The sequence below is a fragment of the Marmota flaviventris genome, chromosome 11 (assembly GCF_047511675.1).
Source record: "Marmota flaviventris isolate mMarFla1 chromosome 11, mMarFla1.hap1, whole genome shotgun sequence".
In the NCBI taxonomy this organism is placed as follows: domain Eukaryota; kingdom Metazoa; phylum Chordata; class Mammalia; order Rodentia; family Sciuridae; genus Marmota; species Marmota flaviventris.
Window position 1 is genome coordinate 29,472,262 of NC_092508.1, and position 19,141 is coordinate 29,491,402.

Sequence of the window (19,141 nt, forward strand, 5' to 3'; positions counted from 1 at the left end):
ACACACACACACACACATATATATATATATACCCGTGAACTGTGAATTTAATTCGAAGAAAGTAGAAAACATCCACAGAGGCTACTCTGGCTATTATTCTGACAAGTGGATACAGTTGTGTGACCATCACCATGATCAAGGATAGTCTCATCACTTCTTCAAATTCTCTTGTAGTGAATCCTTTACTCCATCTTCATTTATCTATTTTTCAGTTTCTATAATTTTTATATTTTCTAGAATGTTATCAGTGGAATCATATAAGTATGGGCCTTTAAAGCAGGCTTTTTAAAACATCTGATCATCTTAGTCCCATGATTAAACTCTTCTAATGACTTCCTATCACAATCTAGAGTCAAATCCAAAATTCTCACCAATGTCTCTGAGGCACTTTGTGATCTGGGCCTCACTTCTTCAGCTTCATCTCCTCCCCTTGTCGTCCTGGAATTCCAGCAGCGCTGACTTTCTGGCTGTTTTTGATATTCTACATATGCTCCCTCTCGGGGGCTTCGCACTTGGTTTTCTCTTTTCCTGGGATGTTCTTTTCTCAGGTTTCTGCGTGGCTTACTCCTTTATTTCATTCAAGTTTCGGATCACATATCTCCTTAGAAAAGTTTTCTACTTCCCTGCTGCCCTGTCAGTTTTTTAATCCCCCGCCCCCTCTCTCTTTTTTGGTACTAGGGATTGAACCCGGGGGTGCTTAACCACCAAGCCACATCCCCAGTCCAAATTTTATATTTTATTAGAGACAGGGCCTCGCTGAGTTGCTTAGGACCTCACTAGGTTGCTGCAGCTAGTTTTGAACTCTAGATCCTCCTGCCTTAGCTTCCCAAGTTGCTGGGATTACAGGCGTGTGCTACCTTTTTATTGTCCTTTCCAACATTTATTTGCCTAACATTATTTTGTTCATTGTCTATATTCTCCTATAATTGCGGAAACTTTACAAGAGCAGAAACATTTTTGTTCATTGCATTTTCTTATGTGGGAATGTTGAATAAATTAATGGTTAGGCACATGGTTGGGAAGGGTGAAGATTTGGAAGTAAATTCAACCACTGAGGTGAAACAACCATTGGCAGGAGAAGCTTAGACCATAAGAGGTACAGATTGGTAGGCAGAAAAGATGTTCCAACAGGTTGGTCACACCTCAGTTGGTAAGTTAGAAGGTGCTTGGCCTGGCATACAAAAAGACGGAAAGTTGCAAATGAATAGTATCCCAGTACTCACTAAAGCTAGGCAAATGAATCATTGGCATTGGGAAATCCTCTGCCAAGTGGGGGCTCTAGCTCTCTAAAAGAACTAAGTGGGAATGGCCAATAGTAAGAGCAAAACAAGATGTCTATCTTGAGTAGTTCTATGTGCATGATCAGTAAGGTCACAGTGTGTGTAGGCTAGGAGAGTAGGTCAGGAGGCATCCACCTTTACCAGGTGGATATTGGTAACTCACAAGTCAGACTTGTTAAATCTAGGGCTGGAGCTCTCTGACTTGATCTTACCTAAGATCTGTGCTCACATTGAAGATCTGCTGCTTAAAGTAGACACTGAGCTGAGTGCTGGTTGTTGGTGGTCACTCACTTTTATTAAATAGTGATCATCATAGAAGTAGACTTCAAGTGTTGGGCTCAAAAGAACCACAAGCCTAGGAAATACCTCTTTAAGAAAAAGGAAATTGTTTTTGTGACATAAAGAGTTTAATAATTTTTTTTGGTCAAATATTTGGTATCAAATCATCTTTTAGACTTGTTGAATTTATGCTTTAATTTTTATTTTTCCTGTTTTGAATATTTTTAATGCTAGTGATAGTTATTCATCTTCAAATACTATTATCTATAAACTTTATATATTCAGTTGTGGATTATTACTGAATTTGTAGAATCAAAGATGACATCAGTTATAAAAACTACTGTACTCAGAAAATATGTTGCCAATGATTCAATATTTTTATTTCACTTAGAATTTTTGTTTTAGACTTACTAAAAGAGCCTTTTAAAAACCTATTTAGACATGGATTTTTATGTTATATGTCATTCCTGGTCTTAGCTATATTATTTGATGTGTGAAAGTCAGTATTTTGCTATTATGTATCATCATCCACTTTGTGGTTATTTCCCTTTCTCACTTAGAGTTGTAGTAAGTTAAGTTCTTCAGTAGTGAATATTTGCTTCTCTAACAATTTTATACTCTCCTATTCTTTGTGCCTTTCTGCATACACAAAAATTTTTTCTACACAAGTTATACTAGCAGTGCATATACTAATTCAAGTAATGCCAGCACAAAGAAGTATAACCGCTGTTGAGTGTATAAAGGCAGGGCCAACTGTAACGAGCATTACCTGGTTGGCAGCTCATGTAAGATACCAACATTTACACTTTCCTATTACAGAGAGATTAAAATGTACATTTTGAATTGATAAAATGTGATGTTAGTTTTGGTGACTGTAAGAAAGTACCAAAGATAAAGTAGCTTGTAATCAATATTTATTTCTCAGTTCTGGATGGTGCAGGCATGGTTGGGTTCTGGTCAGGTTCTTTTTTGGATTATACCCTGCCAACCTCATTGTTGCTTTCTGAGGTCTCACATATTAAGGCCCTGATTCCATACATGGGGGCTCCACCTTCGTGATTGAAACCCCACCTCCTAAAACCATCACATTGGGGGATTAGGATTCAACATCATTTTGGGGATGAAACAGACTTTTAGTCTGTATCAGATGGTGGGCAGATGATAGAGTTGATGTTATTGACTGAAGAAAGCTAGTTATATCATCACTCTCTCTTTTGTCCTTGTAGGCTCTTACCCCCTTGCCTACTCACTTAATTTCAGCAGTTTTATGTACCTGTGTCCTCAGTGTCCATTCTCTGTGTCTCCCTGCCTGTATAAATTATTTTAAAGGTCTTGACTGAGTCATGGATTTCCTGGTCTTTGTCTTCATCCCCTTTATTCCTGTGCACCGGTAGTTTTCCCATAGCTCTCTAGACATCTATGTATCTCACCACATCAGGGGAGCTGTCATCCTATCTAGGGGCTAGAGGTGTAACTCAGTAGAGCTTAAGGCCCTGGGTTCTTATCCCCAGTAATGGGGGAAGAAAAAACCAAAATGCTGCAATGCCTGTTAAATAAAAGTTTAAAAGGAAATTCAAAGAAATATGTACTCTGATTCCAGAATTCTTACAGCTTGCTTTTGTGTTTCATCTATGATCATACCTAGTCATTTACTATACTTTTTCTCTTGTTTGTGCTATTTCCTTTAGGCAAGAATGATCTTTTCTGTTATCCCACAATTTAAAATCTACTTACCTTTTAATCTCACAAACCAAAAATAATTAATTTTTCTTTTGTATACCTGTGGGAGGTGTTTACCTTGTCATTATTTAATGTTCTCTGTACTGTATTTATGTAGATTTTTATCTGTGTTTTCACATACAAGAGTAAGTTCACATAAAACACAAAATTTATGTTATAGTACTTCCCATAATGTCTTTAAATGTGGGATGAACTATGTATATATGTTGAATTCATATGAATTGAATAATTACATAGGTATAAGTTTATTTTAGACATTATATAGAATATTAAGAACTTCAGGCTTTTTGAAGATGATTGTTTTTCCAGATAGTCTCAATTGTTTAAATACTAAATTTGATTTAACTGCCACCTGGGAACATCACAAATTTTACATGATATTGCCATAGTGGGGGCTCTTTTCTATTAACGTGTATACATTATATGATGTTTGAATCAAGTTAAACTATCTTTATGGTAAAACTTCCAGAGTCATTATTCTAGTTTTTTGAGCTGCACAGAATATTATTGTTATCTGTAGTCACCCTACTGTAGAGTAGCACACCAGGAGAGAGGGTGAGGTAGGGTTGATCAGTGAGTAGTCCTCAGTTTAAAAAAAATAATAAATTTTTTTTTGTTTATTCCAAAGGATAATTTCTTGAGAGGAGATAACTCCCGTAAAGTTCAGCACCAGCAGCAGAGGAAACCCAGGAAAAAAACCAAGCCTCCTGCACTCACCAAAAAACATAAGAAGAAGAGAAGGCGTGGACCTCGTCGACCCCAAAAGCCCATCCCCCCAGCAGTCCCCCAAGGGAACCTCAGCATGCCCACCAGCGTCTCACTGCCAGTGGAGGCCTCTCAGATCCGGTGAGTGGTGGTCAGGACTTATTTTTCCTGTTTCCTGAATGTTCTCAGAACATCTGTCTGTGTGAGTATCAGAAGGTTGGCACTAAACTACAGAGCCATCCAGTGTGTCAGTCTGTACTTCTGTCTAGTCAAGTGCTCTACCATTGAGCTACGGCCCTGGCCCCAGCCTCATCTTAGCCATTTTGAGGAATATATTTTACTAATTCTGGCTGAGTTTGGAGTGCACATTTATCACTATCAAAGCTTTAGATTATAGCAAAGAGAACAGATGCTGAAATTGCGAATTTAATTATATACTCAGAAATTGTTTTTTGGTCTTTTTTTTTTTGGAACTGGAGATTGAACCCAGGACTCAGAATGTGAAGTAAATGCTTTGCCACTGAGCTACATCCCAGCCCAATACTCAGATTTTTTTTTTTTTTTAAACAGAAATTCCATATACATAAGAAATATTTCATCAGAATTATGACATTATTAATTTTGGGCATTTTGACAGGATAACTAGAGCTTCTGTTTCATTTTATTACATTTCAGTTTTACCTGTTTGTCTTTTGTGGTACTGTGGGTTGAACACAATGGCTCATGCTTGCTTGGCAGGCACTCTACCATGCAGTTACATCCCTAGCTCTTGTTTGTAAAATTTTATTTTTCATAGGTCTTACTAAGTTGCCCAAGCTGACCTTGAACTTGCAATCCTCCTTACTCAGCTTCATGATTGGCTAGGATTATAGGTATGGGTCACCATGCCCAGTGCTTTACTTCATTTTTAAAATTATTATTCTGACCAAATTTGAAATTCTACTACAAAATATTAAGACATACTTGTGATCCATTCTACTAATCTGAAGTAAAAATATAGCTAGAAATAATTCTCTTATCTCAATTATGGGTAAAGATTAAAGAAATATGTGACGGTATATGGCAAGGTATATCTTTTTGCAATGTATCTGCTTTGAATTCCTTCTCACAAAGTAAGGAAGGAGACAGTTTATATTAGGATTTCCCATGTTTGCATTGAATATATATGTATTAAAAAAATACATAGCATTTTATAGTTAGCATCTTCCTACGTGGGGTAAACTTGAATTGTTGACATTGGTATGAAGGTGAAGGGGGAGTGCTGGCACCAAATGCCCTGTCTTCCTAGGAGCCCATCCACGCCCGAGCTGAGTGCTGACGAGTTGCCGGATGACATTGCCAACGAGATCACCGACATTCCACATGATTTGGAATTGAACCAGGAGGACTTTTCAGACGTCCTGCCACGGTTACCTGATGACTTGCAAGATTTTGATTTTTTTGAAGGTATGGTCAGTGTTTTAATTAAAGAAACTGACTTAAAAAAATGAGTTTGTAAGAAGAGAAATAGTTTTGAGATGTGTCTGAAATTTTCCTCAAGTAAAATATTTTTTCACTCTATAGACAGAAAATATAACACTGCCAAAGTTTTCAGTCCTTTTCAGAAGTGGAGAGTAGGTAATTTTGTTTAACCATATTTTAGGTTTAGTAGATTTATATTGATAGCTAGATTTATAACTTTGTTTCTTTAAAATGAGTAATTTTACTTAATTTTTTGAACACAGACATTTAAACCACAAGTTTATTGAAGTCTTTTAGAACTTTCCCAGTTTTAATATCCCACCCTGTAATTCAATTAAAGTGAACTTTTCTAAAACAAAGTTTGCTTAATCACATCAACTCCCCAGTGCTTTCAGGGGAAAACTTTTATGCTATTAAGATATTTTTTTTTCCCCACTAAAAATTGAATATTTTCATGGTGATAAATCAAGTTCCTAACAATAAGATTTTTTAAATTGATAGTGAAATCAAAGTGTGTCCATGTGCTTCCATTTAATGAAAATCAATTAGAAATGGAAAAAGAATGAGGGAGAAGGATTAGGTAAACACCCCCAAAATGAACTGAGTGCTTAGTGTTGTGCTGAAATGTATGCATGAGCTTCTGTGTTCTGGTCTTCTGTCTGCCCTCAAGCTGGAAGAAGCTGGGCATAGACAAGGCAAGGAACAGTAGCTCTATGCAGCCTGTGTTTTCTATCATAATATAATAAATATAATTTTAGATAAAAACATGTACAACCAAATGGTTATAAGATTTTTAAATTGGTAACAGAGTTCCTAAGAATTGAACATCTGATAAGATGGCCTTCGAGATTCAAGTTCTCAGGCAGCTGATCCTTCAGACCCATCCTGCAGATTAATAGTTTACTTTTTCGTTCCAATGCAGTTCTTAGAAGCTTCCCTTTTCAAGAAGGACTTTCTTTGAATAATTTAAATGTATGAATGCTGTGGTATAGATTAGATATGAGACCTACTTATTCTCAATGCCTTTTGTTGACTCAGGAAAGAATGGAGACCTCCTCCCGACCACCGAAGAGGCTGAGGAGCTTGAACGGGCCCTGCAGGCTGTAACTTCTCTCGAGTGCCTGAGTACCATTGGGGTACTTACCCAGTCAGACGGTGTACCAGTCCAGGAGTTGTCAGATAGAGGAATAGGGGTGTTCTCCACAGGTACTGGAGCTTCAGGAATCCAGTCCTTGAGCCGAGAAGTAAACACGGACCTAGGGGAGCTATTGAATGGGCGAATAGTACATGATAATTTTTCTAGTCTAGAGCTGGACGAGAACCTGCTCCGTTCTGCTACCTTGTCTAACCCACCTACACCCCTGGCAGGGCAGATCCAGGGGCAGTTCTCTGCCCCAGCCAACGTTGGCCTTACTTCTGCCACTCTGATCAGCCAGAGTGCACTTGGGGAGAGAGCCTTCCCAGGACAGTTTCATGGACTTCATGATGGCAGCCATGCCTCCCAGAGGCCACATCCTGCCCAGCTGCTGAGCAAGGCAGACGACCTAATCACCTCACGACAGCAATACAGCAGTGATCATTCACACTCCTCGCCCCATGGAAGCCATTATGATAGTGAGCACGTGCCGTCTCCCTACAGTGACCATATCACCTCTCCCCACACGACATCTTACTCTGGTGATAATATGGCAGCTACCTTTTCAGCAGAGATGCCCATCATGGCGCAGCACTTGCTCCCAACCCAACTTGAGGTGCCACTTGGAGGAGTGGTAAACCCTAGAACTCACTGGGGTAATCTCCCTGTCAACCTTGGAGATCCCTCTCCATTTAGCAACCTTCTCGGCGCAGATGGACATCTTCTTTCCACTTCCCTATCCACGCCACCCACCACTTCGAACTCAGAGACCACACAGCCTGCCTTCGCCACCGTGACCCCCAGCAGCTCCAGTGTGCTTCCGGGGTTACCGCAGACCAGCTTCAGTGGCATGGGGCCTTCTGCTGAACTAATGGCCTCCACCTCTCCCAAGCAGCAACTCCCTCAGTTCAGCGCAGCCTTCGGCCACCAGCTGAGTTCTCACAGTGGCATTCCTAAGGACCTGCAGCCCAGCCACAGCTCTATAGCCCCTCCTACAGGCTTCACAGTAACAGGTGCCACAGCTACAAGTACCAATAATGCATCTTCTCCCTTTCCCTCCCCTAACTGAGCGTGTCTGTGTGTTTGCAGGCAAGGTGGGGAACCCGGTGTTTTCTATCTTTGTTTCCTCTTTAGCACCCCTACCCCCTTTTCCAAAAGAAGACTTAAAAATAGCAGATGGGAATTAGAGGGGCACCCCCTTCCCAGCTCAATAGGTGGCCAGGCAGTGGACCTTGCTGCAGTGTTCACATGTGCTCCTAAGCACTGGTGCTCATTCCCTCCTGGCAGGTCCACTCGGCCCCTGTGGTTTCCTTGGTGGTTCAGCACATTGACTGGATAGGATTGGTTTTTAGCAGCAAGTCCTAGAAGTGGAAGATACCTCAGATTACCAGTGCCCTTTACTATTTCCTAGTATTCAGATCAGTGCTTTCCATTCTATAGCCAGGTTTTTACATAGGTGGTTCTAGATAGAATGATCCTATTAAATGAGTTCCTGTGTAGGAGATAACTGGTGGTGTATAGAGGCAGGTTAAGGCTCTGACTCAGCATCAGCTGCCAAACACCACCCAGAGGCCAGGATGCCATTCCTAATTGTGATCATGGTTAACTAAAAAGAAAAAAAAAAAGTTTTTTGACCACCTGTGAGTGTGTGTGCACCCATGTGTGTGTTTTGTGCAGTGCAGGAAGTAGCGTCCCATTGGGTTGTTAATTTTTTTTTTTTTTTTTTAACCCCTGTAATGAGTATAAGGCTTTTTTCTCCTTTGTACATCTCACATCCTAGTAAGGTTGGTCATTCTGTCCCACTGAGTTAACTGAAGTTTCTTGAATAGGGAGGGGGGTGATCTGCCCATGTGAATAGCACAACCCTTTTCTGCTAAATGTTAGCCCATAAAGAAGTGAGACACCAAAAGCTGAATTCACATTAGTGATGGGGGCAGGGCGGGGGCGGGTGTCAAGCAAGACTTGCCTGGAGTGACTGTGGGGTTGCTGAGGCCATTTTGCCTTTTCAGACCTGCACTTGTTTTAAACCCCTCACTCATGGGACACTTTTGCAAGATGTCATTGAAGAAAATATCTTGATGTGAAAAAGCAGGATAGGTCAGATAGATTTGAAAGATGAAATCTGTGAACTTCTTGATCCATCTTTTGCTTTTGACTTTTTCATGTTTACAGTAGTGATTCTTTGGTAAGATTTGTAAAATGTTGAAGACACTTGTAGAATCAGTGTACCAGTTGTGAAGTGATGTGTAATAACTGAAGGATACACATTTTAAAATTTCTTTCAAAGCAGAATACGGAGATCAGACATACATTTTACCTGCATTTGGTACTTTTAAAATAATTTAATCTAGGTTTAAGTAAATTTGGTAAAAGTTTTGGGAAATTCTTTTAAGTATCAGGATTTTAGGGTAAAAAATCATGTTGGATAGTTTAGTAAGTTGGTGACTATGAAATAAATATGTGAGATTTCTTCTTGCCTGCCTTTCCTGCCCTCTGCTTCAGAGAAGGGTGGAGCTAGATTTTAAAGTATCTCTACTCCAATTTTGCTGAGAAATTTCACTGTCCCTTAAGATACATTGGCTATTTATACCTGAGTCCAGCCTAATTTACATATATATTTTTTAAAAGATGAGCAGAGAGAACATATCTATTAGTGAAGTGGTACAATAATTCATTTATCAGGGAATATTTGATCTTAATTCCTTTCTAGTAGGTAAAAGTTTGGACATATTTTCCTATTTCCTATATGTATTCTCTTTATGCCATTATAGTTCTAACCAGGCCCTTCTTTTGGAAGCTTTTCTTTCTCTGCTTTTTAAAGGAATGATGGTGATCAGCAAGCATTATGCAGATACCACGTGCCTGGGATTATGGAGGGGAAATGTCACATGACTGTATGGAATCATGATATGCCCTATTTTGTATTTATTGAAGTTTCTTTGGGGGCCAAAAATATGTATGTAATATATTTACTTTTTTTTTTTTAAAAATCATGTTAATTGATTGGAAGATTTATTTTTAATAGCTTTGCCTTTTTTGAAGATTGAAAAATTTCTAAATTATAAGTTATGTCTCAAAGCAAAATTATATTTGGTATCACCATAAATTTCTATTCTGAGTGGTGAGAACACATAATTTGCATATTTCTCACCTGTGAACCTGTGTCACTAAGCTTTTTTACTTTAGTGCACTGTAATGAAATATTAGTAGTTACCTCTGCTCAAGTATCATTTAGTTTGCTGTGCTATTTTCACATCCCATTGTCATCATCACTAGGTAACACTGAATTCCCAGCAATTTCATTTTGTCTCCATTGTGTACTATCTATAGGTTATAGCACAGTAGCATATGGACTTTTTATTAGCCCTTCTTGACAGCAAAGGGCAGGGTCATGGGTAGGTAATTTGAACTATTTCTGGCTATTTGTCCCTCGTATTAGCTGCTTAAAAATCTTCAGTTATCAAAACTGAGTTTGCAGTAAGTTGCACATTTTATTGTTTGCAATTTTCTGTTTTATGTGCATTTAAAAGCCCTTCTCTGCTTTCTAGTTGGGAGGCATGAAAATGATCAGGAATGTTGCCAGTTACAGCTTCACACCAAAAACATTGAGGAAATTCACTTTAGATGCCCACCATGATAGCTGAGGAAAGGGCACTTTTAGAAAGTACCAGTGTAGGGTTGAATAATTAGCAAAAACAAACTTTTCCTCTTTTCATCTACTTCAAAACAAATATCCAAGCTTGCAATTTGCTTTGCTGTTTCTTGTGAAGAGAGAAGAACATCTATAAGCCCAGAGATATCCATTATGTTTTGTTCTAGTTTTCAGAGCAGTTCTAGTCCTATTATTAGTAGGCTTGCTATTAATATGCAAAAAAAGAAATGAAGTGTCTTTTAAAATTGGTGTCTTTTAAAATAACATTTGTGTTATCATAAGGCAATACTGGAATCAAAAACAAGTTTTATATAAGGTCCTATTTAGGTAGAAACTAGCTTTTATTCTAGTATTCAACGTATGAGACACGGTGGCAGAAGATTCACTCTGTTTCTGCAGTTCTTTGGGACCATTTATAAAGGCCAGTTAGCTTGTGTTACTGTGATTTAATTTTCAAAGTTGCTGCAGTTAATGGATGTGTTCTGTGCTCTGAGGATCTGATACTTATGACTGTGATCTATAGCATCTGAAGAAAAGACGGGCTTTCTCTCCTTTAACTGTTAATATTATTTTAATAAAAGTACTTAAGACGTTGTTTTTTCCTGTGTAAAAATGGCTTAGCAATGTTCATATCTCCATAGGTTATGTAGCTAGTCAACAATTCAGGACAGTGAATAGCAATTATACTTTACCCACCAAGTGACAGACTATGCAATGGAAAATTTTACTAATTATTGTCACATAGCTTACACAGCAAAGGATTATTTTCGCTAGTAAACCTACCGTGTGTAATATGCCTACTTTATAAATGACTTCCCGAGCAATTTCATGTTGGCAGGCAGTGTGTGCTGTGTCTAGTGTCCCTCTATGAGAAGATTATAATGTAATGAGAAGCAAATAGGTAGGTATGGAGATAAAGTTGGAAAGTGACTTTATTTTATTTTCATTAAAATTGGTGTTATTGTTCTAGTGGCTTGAGATTAAAGAAAGCTAATACTTTATCTTTGCCAAATACTATTTATAAGATTTATTTCTTAAAGAAGCCCAGTCTCTCAGCTGAAGTTAGAGATCACCATTTTCTTGACTAACACTAAAACTTTTCCTTATCAGGGCTTGTCCTCAAAACATGATTACAATCCACAGTGGCAAAGGCAGTTCTTGGATCAGGAAGGAAACTGTGTCCAAGCTACACACAGGTGCCCCTGTCCATCCCAGGTTCATCCTATATGGAAGAAGTTACATTTCCATTGACCTATAGCATGGAATTTTTATAAATTGGCATTAGAATTTGAGCACACATGCCTAAATCCCTTTCTGTTGGTTTGCTGATCCTGCCTGGGATCCCTTCTGTGCCCTACACCATGGGAGGCTAGTGATGGTTGATCAGCTTCATCAGCAATATCTGTATGAGGTTATTCCTTCTTTTAAAATATTTAGTTCAAAATGTTGTGGATTGGTATCTCAAAAAGATGAGGATATTAACACTAAACTAATTATTTAAGTGTTTTAAAATTCATTAAAAATTTTTACGTGTCTAGTTTTCAGTTTCTTCATCCTTTCTTTTAAAATTCTATTAAATTCTGTTCTTAATCTGTCATATAGAGAATGATTGAATAGAGTGGTCTGCTAAATGGTCAACAGAACTCTCCAGCTTAATGAGGCAATTTAGAGGATTTCTTAGAAAAAAATTTAATCATACTTCATTTGTATCTGTTTTATCACCAAAACCTACATTGTTCTAAAGATTTTTTTTCTGACAGAAAGTATATTTCTAGGGGGATATATACATATATGCCCATATGTATGTGCATACATATATATACACATGGTGTATGCAGATATACACATGTGTATATATTAATTCAAGAATAAACATCTAGGACTGGGGTTGTAGCTCAGTGGTAGAGTGTTTACCTTGCAAGTATGAGGGACTGGGTTCGGTCCTCAGCACCACATAAAAATAAATAAATTATAAAGAATAACAAATAGGAAAATATCGTGTCCGTCTACAATTAAATTTTTTTTTAATTTTCCCCCTCAATAAATTGAAAATGACTGAATCTTCACTAATGTTCTATACAAAAGTGAAACAATTTGATGATTTCTTAATATCTTGGTCTTTATAAGCTTTCCTATATCATATTATAGAGTGAGCCAAAATCATATTTCGTAAATTAAAGTAAAATTTTAAATACCTGTGAAGAACATGTATTGATAATCTGCTAAGCATTTTCCATTGACCAGTGGTTAGAATGGAAAATATAAGCATATATGAATAGTTGTGTCTCTTTGATAACCAGCATTAATTAAAGCTGCAATGTGGTTTAAACTTAGGAAGCCTTTTTTTCACTCCAATTGTTTTTTGTTAACTTTTCTCTCTGTGCTTTGATACAGGATTAAGAAAAGATGTGTCATTTCAGACAGAGAGCAAATTTGGTGTGACTTTCTTTACTCCAAGTTCCTGAATATCAGGAGTGTCTGGGTAGTTTGAAGAGCAGAGTTCTAAAGCTTAGTGTGACACAGTCCCATTAGAGAAAAATATGAACACCTAGTAAGCAGTATTGGGCAGCACAGCTTTCCTTCTTCCCTTCTGCCTGCTTGCCTCTGCCCATCCCCGGTACTAAAGTATGCACGTGCACACATACTCTGTACTGATCTTGGCCGAAGAGTAATAGAATCCTCTTCTTTCACTTTTTTTTTGTTGTTGTTGTTTTTGTTTGTTTGTTTTTCTTAAGCTGGGGACCACTGAAGTAAGCTCTATATGCACCCAAAGTTCCCCATGGAAAAGTTTTCAACACGCAGTGCAGAAGGCTCCAATGCAGCTAAATGTCACGCCTTTGCTTTTACTTGGGGAATAGACTGATTTGCCCAGAAATGACTCCAACCTGCATCGTTAAGGTACAGTTGGCTCCAACGGATTAGTGTTGAAATGAAGAAAAGCTTGACACTTGCTGACGTTGTTTCATCTGTTTGGAAGGGTTGAATCAGTTCCTCTCAACAGTGGCAGTTCTTTTCACTGTATAGTATTGAGTATGTCTCAGGGATTCCTTGTGGAAATTAGGGCAGTTTTTAAAAATAAGAAAACAATTTTAAAAGAAACTAAAGGTGACTCATCATTGAAGAGAGCGCAAGAAAGAGAAAACATTTTGGCTTAGTAGCCCACGGTGTCTCGCCTAGGACTTCTTTCCTTTCTACTTCAGGCTCTCATCTCAGCTTCAGCATACAGAATCCTTTCCCATCATGCACAGCTTTAAAACTTTTATTTAAAAATTTCCTTCCCCCATGAGCTTTCAGAATACTTATTGTAGATTTTAAGAGAAAAGGTATATTAATTTATGCTATTAACATCACCTCATAAATTATAAGTTTTATACTAAAGCTGTATTGAGTGTAATGAATTATGTTGCCTATGTGTTTAATAGCTAAAAAAAAAATTATATATGAGCTTTTTTTTTTTTCTTTTGACAAACTAGTAAGCACCTTTTTACACTGGATTTCTGCCGTGTCAAGGTGTATAGCTATCCTTTGCTACCTTGCAGATATATAAAATAAAAAGGATATCCTGGGGCCTCAACATGTAGAACACCTTTAGACCATTTATTATTGTTCATAGAACTGTTGAGAATCATGTTCTTTAGTAAATGATCTGTGGTTTACACTTAAGATGGCTAGAAGCTTAGTTACAGGGTAAATAGAAATACATAGATCAAGTAAAACTCCAACTACTGTAGCTGGAATTTGTAAACTAAGTTTTTAAGACCTCTTTTATTTCCTATGGATTTATTCTTTAATTTACAGTTTATTCTGTAAGTTGGGAAGTAAAATAGAGAAAATAAGTCTAGATGTTCTCAGTGTCTTATTCAGGAACTTTTTTATCCCTCCTCACTAAGGAATTCCCACTGTGACTTAAAAATAGAATTAAATTACTTGTGTGCATGTATATGTTTTTACACACATGCAAAAATATTCATTGGGGCACGTGTGTGAGAGAGATGAATGTGTGCTAATGTACAAATAGAGAAAGGTAACCGAATGTATTGTAGAAATATGATTTATTTAGTTGAGGATGTTAAGAGTTAACTTTCTCATTGTCTCTGTTGTATAAATATACCAAATTCTTCATTATGTTATATTATGTTAAAAGGCAAGCTCTGATATCATGTACGTTTTATTTTAACTTTTGGATTAACTTATGTTTTTTTAAGTGACATGAGAAACAGCAGATTCTAAGACCAGCCTCTCATTTTTTAACATAAAAGCAAGAGAGGGAGAGACAGACAGACAGACAGACCCAGACAGGATCTGTGTTTATCTATTGGGGTGATGGGACCAGAGATCTTTTGAACCTCTTTTATGTTAATAGTAGATTTCTTAATATTCTGAGTAATAAAATATTATTGATCATTTTTTCACGGTGACGTTAAAAATTAAGGCCTTTTATAAAAAATTTTTTTGAAGGGGAGTTGTTGGGATCATTTCACCATGCATATTTCAAAGCTGGGATGATTTCAGTTATTTCCAAAGCATTTTTAAAAAATTTATTCAGTTGTACCATTAATTAGGAAGTTAGAGAGCCCCATCTTTTTGCTGTAGGAAAAATTATGCTACCCTTGACTTTTACCTGATTGGTGTGGAATTAAAAAACATTCCTTTGAGTTTTAGTTATCATTTTGCTACACACTTTACTGGAGTGTCTGATGATATAAAATAGTCAAAATTAGAGTTATTAAGTGTTCCAGTCATATTTACTTTTAATATTAAAAAATCATGTGCTTTGAGATATGTCAAAACAACTTCTGATACCGCATCCGCATTTGTAGTCCTCCTTGAAGCTTCATTGACTTCCTCTTGGATACAGTTAAGACCTAGGAAAGCTTTATATGTTGTTCTTTTACAGTTGTATTGTTATTTTTGTAGCATCTCCCAGTTCCATTCGCTCTTGCTTTTGGATTTTAAAAATCTGCATTTCTTGTACATATGCATGCAAATGAAAGAAGGGAGTTTGTATTGGTGCCATTTCTCCCTTCAGTTGCTGGTTAATGGAATTTGCTAGAATAAATTCCCCCTGATTGAAGGGTAAAGACAGACCCTTTTGTGTATATCTGTACAGAGATGTGTATATGGGATGTGGTGGCACTTTGCTGAATGTGAACTTGCCTTGTCAATGGAAAGACTGAAAAGTATTATGTTTATTTATACATTTGTATAAATCTATATATACACGTATGTATATGTGTGTGTATAGATAAAGCTATATACATATATTTCCCTAAAAAAAAAAAAAAAGTGTGTGTATAATAGGTAACAGCCTTTGTTAAGCAGGATTATACATCTACAGAAAATTCTGGATTATTCTGTAAGCCAGAGGAGGTAACCTTCTAGAGTACATCATCTGAGCATACTAAAATGCAAGTCCTTTGGATTGTAGTCTCACTTAAGGCTGTCAGAAATGATGTCTAACTATTTTTACTCACAGTTCCACTCTCTTCATCGTCCCTACCTTCTGCTAGTTAATCTCTCATGAGTGAAAAGCAAAATCACACATCATTTTTTTCCCTCTATAATTATGTCCTTTCAAGCTAGAAGCATTTGACTTAAACATATTTCATTAACTTCTCACTTGTTTCTTTTAAAGATATTTATTTCTGAATTTTCCCAGAAGATAGAAGTATTTTCTACAGTACTCTTGAGAATTGGTAGTCATCTTTGTCTCAAAAACAGGAAAAAAAAAAAAAAGGCAACATTCAAACAAAACTAATTTAGAAAGTTTTACCTAGATAATTTCTGGTTATTTAACTTACTTTGAAAAAAACACTTAAGTATTTTGATTGATAGTACACTTACTGTCAGCAAATAGTTTGATTTACTTTGTGATTGAATTATAAATTTACCATTTGCATTTTAAAGGAAAGCATACAGAATCACATGTAAGCCTCTTGAATTCTGTAACTCACTTTACTCATGTTGAAACTGCTTTAATTAATTCTGCCATATTTCCTTTTGACTTATCTCACAGTGTGACATTCTGTTTTAACTTTGCTGCAGCTCTCTAAAAAACTCGTATCCCTATATATTGTGCCTTTAAATCTCTTATGCACACACAGACAAAAGTGTATATATACATGTTGGAGCATGTGTACATACACTTTGTTAATACTCACACAGTATGTGGGAGTGGACGTATAGATATTCAAAGGCAATGAAATGTTGCTCTCTAGATATATATGTATATAAATAGTGTTGATATAACTGTATATACACATGTATATGTATGAGTTTTAAATGGCAATCTTTTACATTTAGCAAAATGCTGCCCCTACTGGAATATTGTCGCTGCAATGGCAGTTGTATGTATGATTTAAAATACATTATCAAAAATTATTTAAAGAACATTTAAAAGTCTCATCTAAAGACATCCACACATTATTTATTTATCTTCCTTTTCCTTGTATTGTTATGTTTGTTTAACTGAAAGGGAGACCGTTTTTAAAAATGCCATCTATCCCATGAAAGACAAGATTCACTTGAAGAACTTTGTGCATTTTTTCCTCTCTGAGATGGAGATGTACCACAGCACAGCCTGTTTGTTTCAGTTATAAAACAATCCTAATATTTCCATTAGTGTGTGTCATCCACTATCTTCTAGATCAACTTAATTCACCAGTTTGCCTCTTCCTTTCATTAATAAATGATGATCATTGAGATCGTTTTGCCTGGAGGGAAGTTAACTACTCTCTCGCTGCAGGGAAATATATCACCTAGTTGTTATTCTGCCTTGTTCAAAATTCAACTTTGAAAGAAGACAGCTCTCTCTCGGGAAGCTGTCTTAAGCACATTTTGCATTTATTTAGTTAAAGGTATTCCCAATCATTTTCTTTTTTAAAAAAAAACAAATGAAGAACTCCAAGTTGCATGTGTTTGTCATTTAATTTTTATTCCCCACAGCTTCAGGTAGTTTTCATTAGTAGATCAGCTTGACACACTGAATGCAAGAACATAAAGGAAAAAAAATTAGCTGTTGAATATTATTTTATTTCCTGATGAGTTGGTAGCAGATTACATCTCAAGAATATGTAGAGAGAGGAAGGTAGATGAACAATCCTAAACTGTAAGATGTTAGAGGGGGTAAAAATGGAGTATGGGAACCCCGGAAGACTAAATGGAGAGGTTGGGGTTGGAATGATTTTACAGAGTATCTTAGCTGGAACTTGATATCAGAAGCAGCCTTTAACAAAAAGCCTCTTGGCACTAACTACAGTACTGAAGCCGAAGTTGAAACCAAGTTGCAGTGGGAAATCAAAGGTGAGGTGGCTGATTTGAAACCAGTGAATGACAGGTTGGACAGTTTTAAAATCTCTTCTAACAAAGTAACTGCACGGTAGCAAGGACTAGCAGTTCTCTAAGCCCTTCTTTTTCAGTGTTCTCATTCACCTTGGCACACAAGTATGTTTAATATGCCATACATTAAAAATATGTAGAAAACAAAAAAAGCTGCTTAAAGGGAATTTACGAACCAAGAATCTTCTCCTCTGTGTTTGAGTTAATGGTGTGGCTACAAGCTTGGTCATATGCACAAAAACTGGGAGCCACTCATTTCTGCAGACAGCAGAAGGAAGACAGGAGGTGGTAGGTTTTGGTGGGGCCTGTGTGGGTTAGAAAGGCATGTCTGTGGCATAGAGGGTAGTGTTGCTGGCAGAGAACACATTTGGGAGATGATGGGTTTGGGGTTTGTAATTTCCCTTTAAACAAGAAGAGATGGCTCACATTTTCCATATATCTCAATGAATGTACTGTATTACTGTTTTAAAAATTTGATGAAATAATAATGGATTGGTCTCCTTTTGTTATCTGGTCCTTGTTTAATTTGTTTAAGGGTTTTTGTATACAAAAGTTTACATTTTTATGTATATTTTTCTTGTGTAAAAACTGATGTAATATGTGTATAAAACACTGTATTATCTGTATATAGTGTGACAAAATGATTTTTCTTTCTTTCTTTTGGATGTATTAATAAATCTTGCTGTGAAGTACCCTTGGTTTTAGTATAATTTTCTTAGCCTGGATGTTGATGAAGCTGCTAATCTAAGGAAGGTTTTTTTTTTTTTAAATTCCCCTTTGTTATTAAATGTAGTATTTTTCAATTCTTAAGTTTTAGCAGCAACTCTTGGGAGATACATTCATGGTCTTTAGGGTCAGACTGACGGTTATTTAAAATAGTAATAGCTGTCGATCAATTAAATTCTATCCAAGGTGATTTATAATTATGGTATCCAACCTTGAAGTTCAACCAGAAGTTGCATTTGAAATTGTTATCTGCTGTAATGGAGGTCTTACAAACCAGTTTCTACTTAACTTCCTCAGAAGCCCCCTTATCTCTTCATGAACACAAAAATTTCATGCTATGTAACCAAAGTTAAAAAAAAAAAAAAAAAAAACAGGGGCTGTGGGTGTGGCACAGTAGTAGAGTGCTTGCTTAGCATGTTCAAGGCCCTGGGTTGATCCCCAGCATTGCAAAACAAAAAAACACTTTTTTTTTTTTTTTTTTTGCTGTACTGGGGAATGAACCTGGGAGAACTTTACCATTGAGTACATCCCCAGCCTATTTATTCACTTTAAAATTTATTTGTTTACTTTCACAGTGCTGGGATTGAACCCAGGGCCTCTAGCATGCATGGCAGATGTTCTACCACTGAGCTGCTTCCTCAGCCTGTATTTTTTGTTTTGAGACAGGGACTGAGTTGCCCAGGATGGCCTGGAATTTGCTATTGACCTCAGCCTCCCAAATAAATGGTATTACAGGCTTGCACCACTGTGACCCCTGAAATACTCATTTCTTTAAAGCACTGCCAAGGGCCTACCTTATTTCACTGTGGAATTGAATTGATTATT

At 36.8% G+C, this 19,141-nt stretch overlaps 1 protein-coding gene across 9 annotated transcripts in view; it reads left to right on the plus strand.

The window, feature by feature from the left end:
• The window catches only part of Ino80d (INO80 complex subunit D), a 68,360-nt gene extending 50,078 nt beyond the window's left edge, over window positions 1–18,282 (plus strand). For 8 of the 9 annotated variants that reach the window (XM_071618868.1, XM_071618872.1, XM_071618874.1 and 5 more), the window contains 3 exons: window positions 3,928–4,145; window positions 5,293–5,450; window positions 6,504–18,282. In XM_071618868.1, coding sequence (XP_071474969.1) covers window positions 3,928–4,145; window positions 5,293–5,450; window positions 6,504–7,669 — 1,542 coding nt within the window. In that variant the 3' untranslated portion in view covers window positions 7,670–18,282. The remainder of the gene's footprint in view (window positions 1–3,927; window positions 4,146–5,292; window positions 5,451–6,503) is intronic. The other variant, XM_071618875.1, reaches the window with a different exon arrangement.
• The last annotated feature ends 859 nt before the right edge of the window (window positions 18,283–19,141 follow it).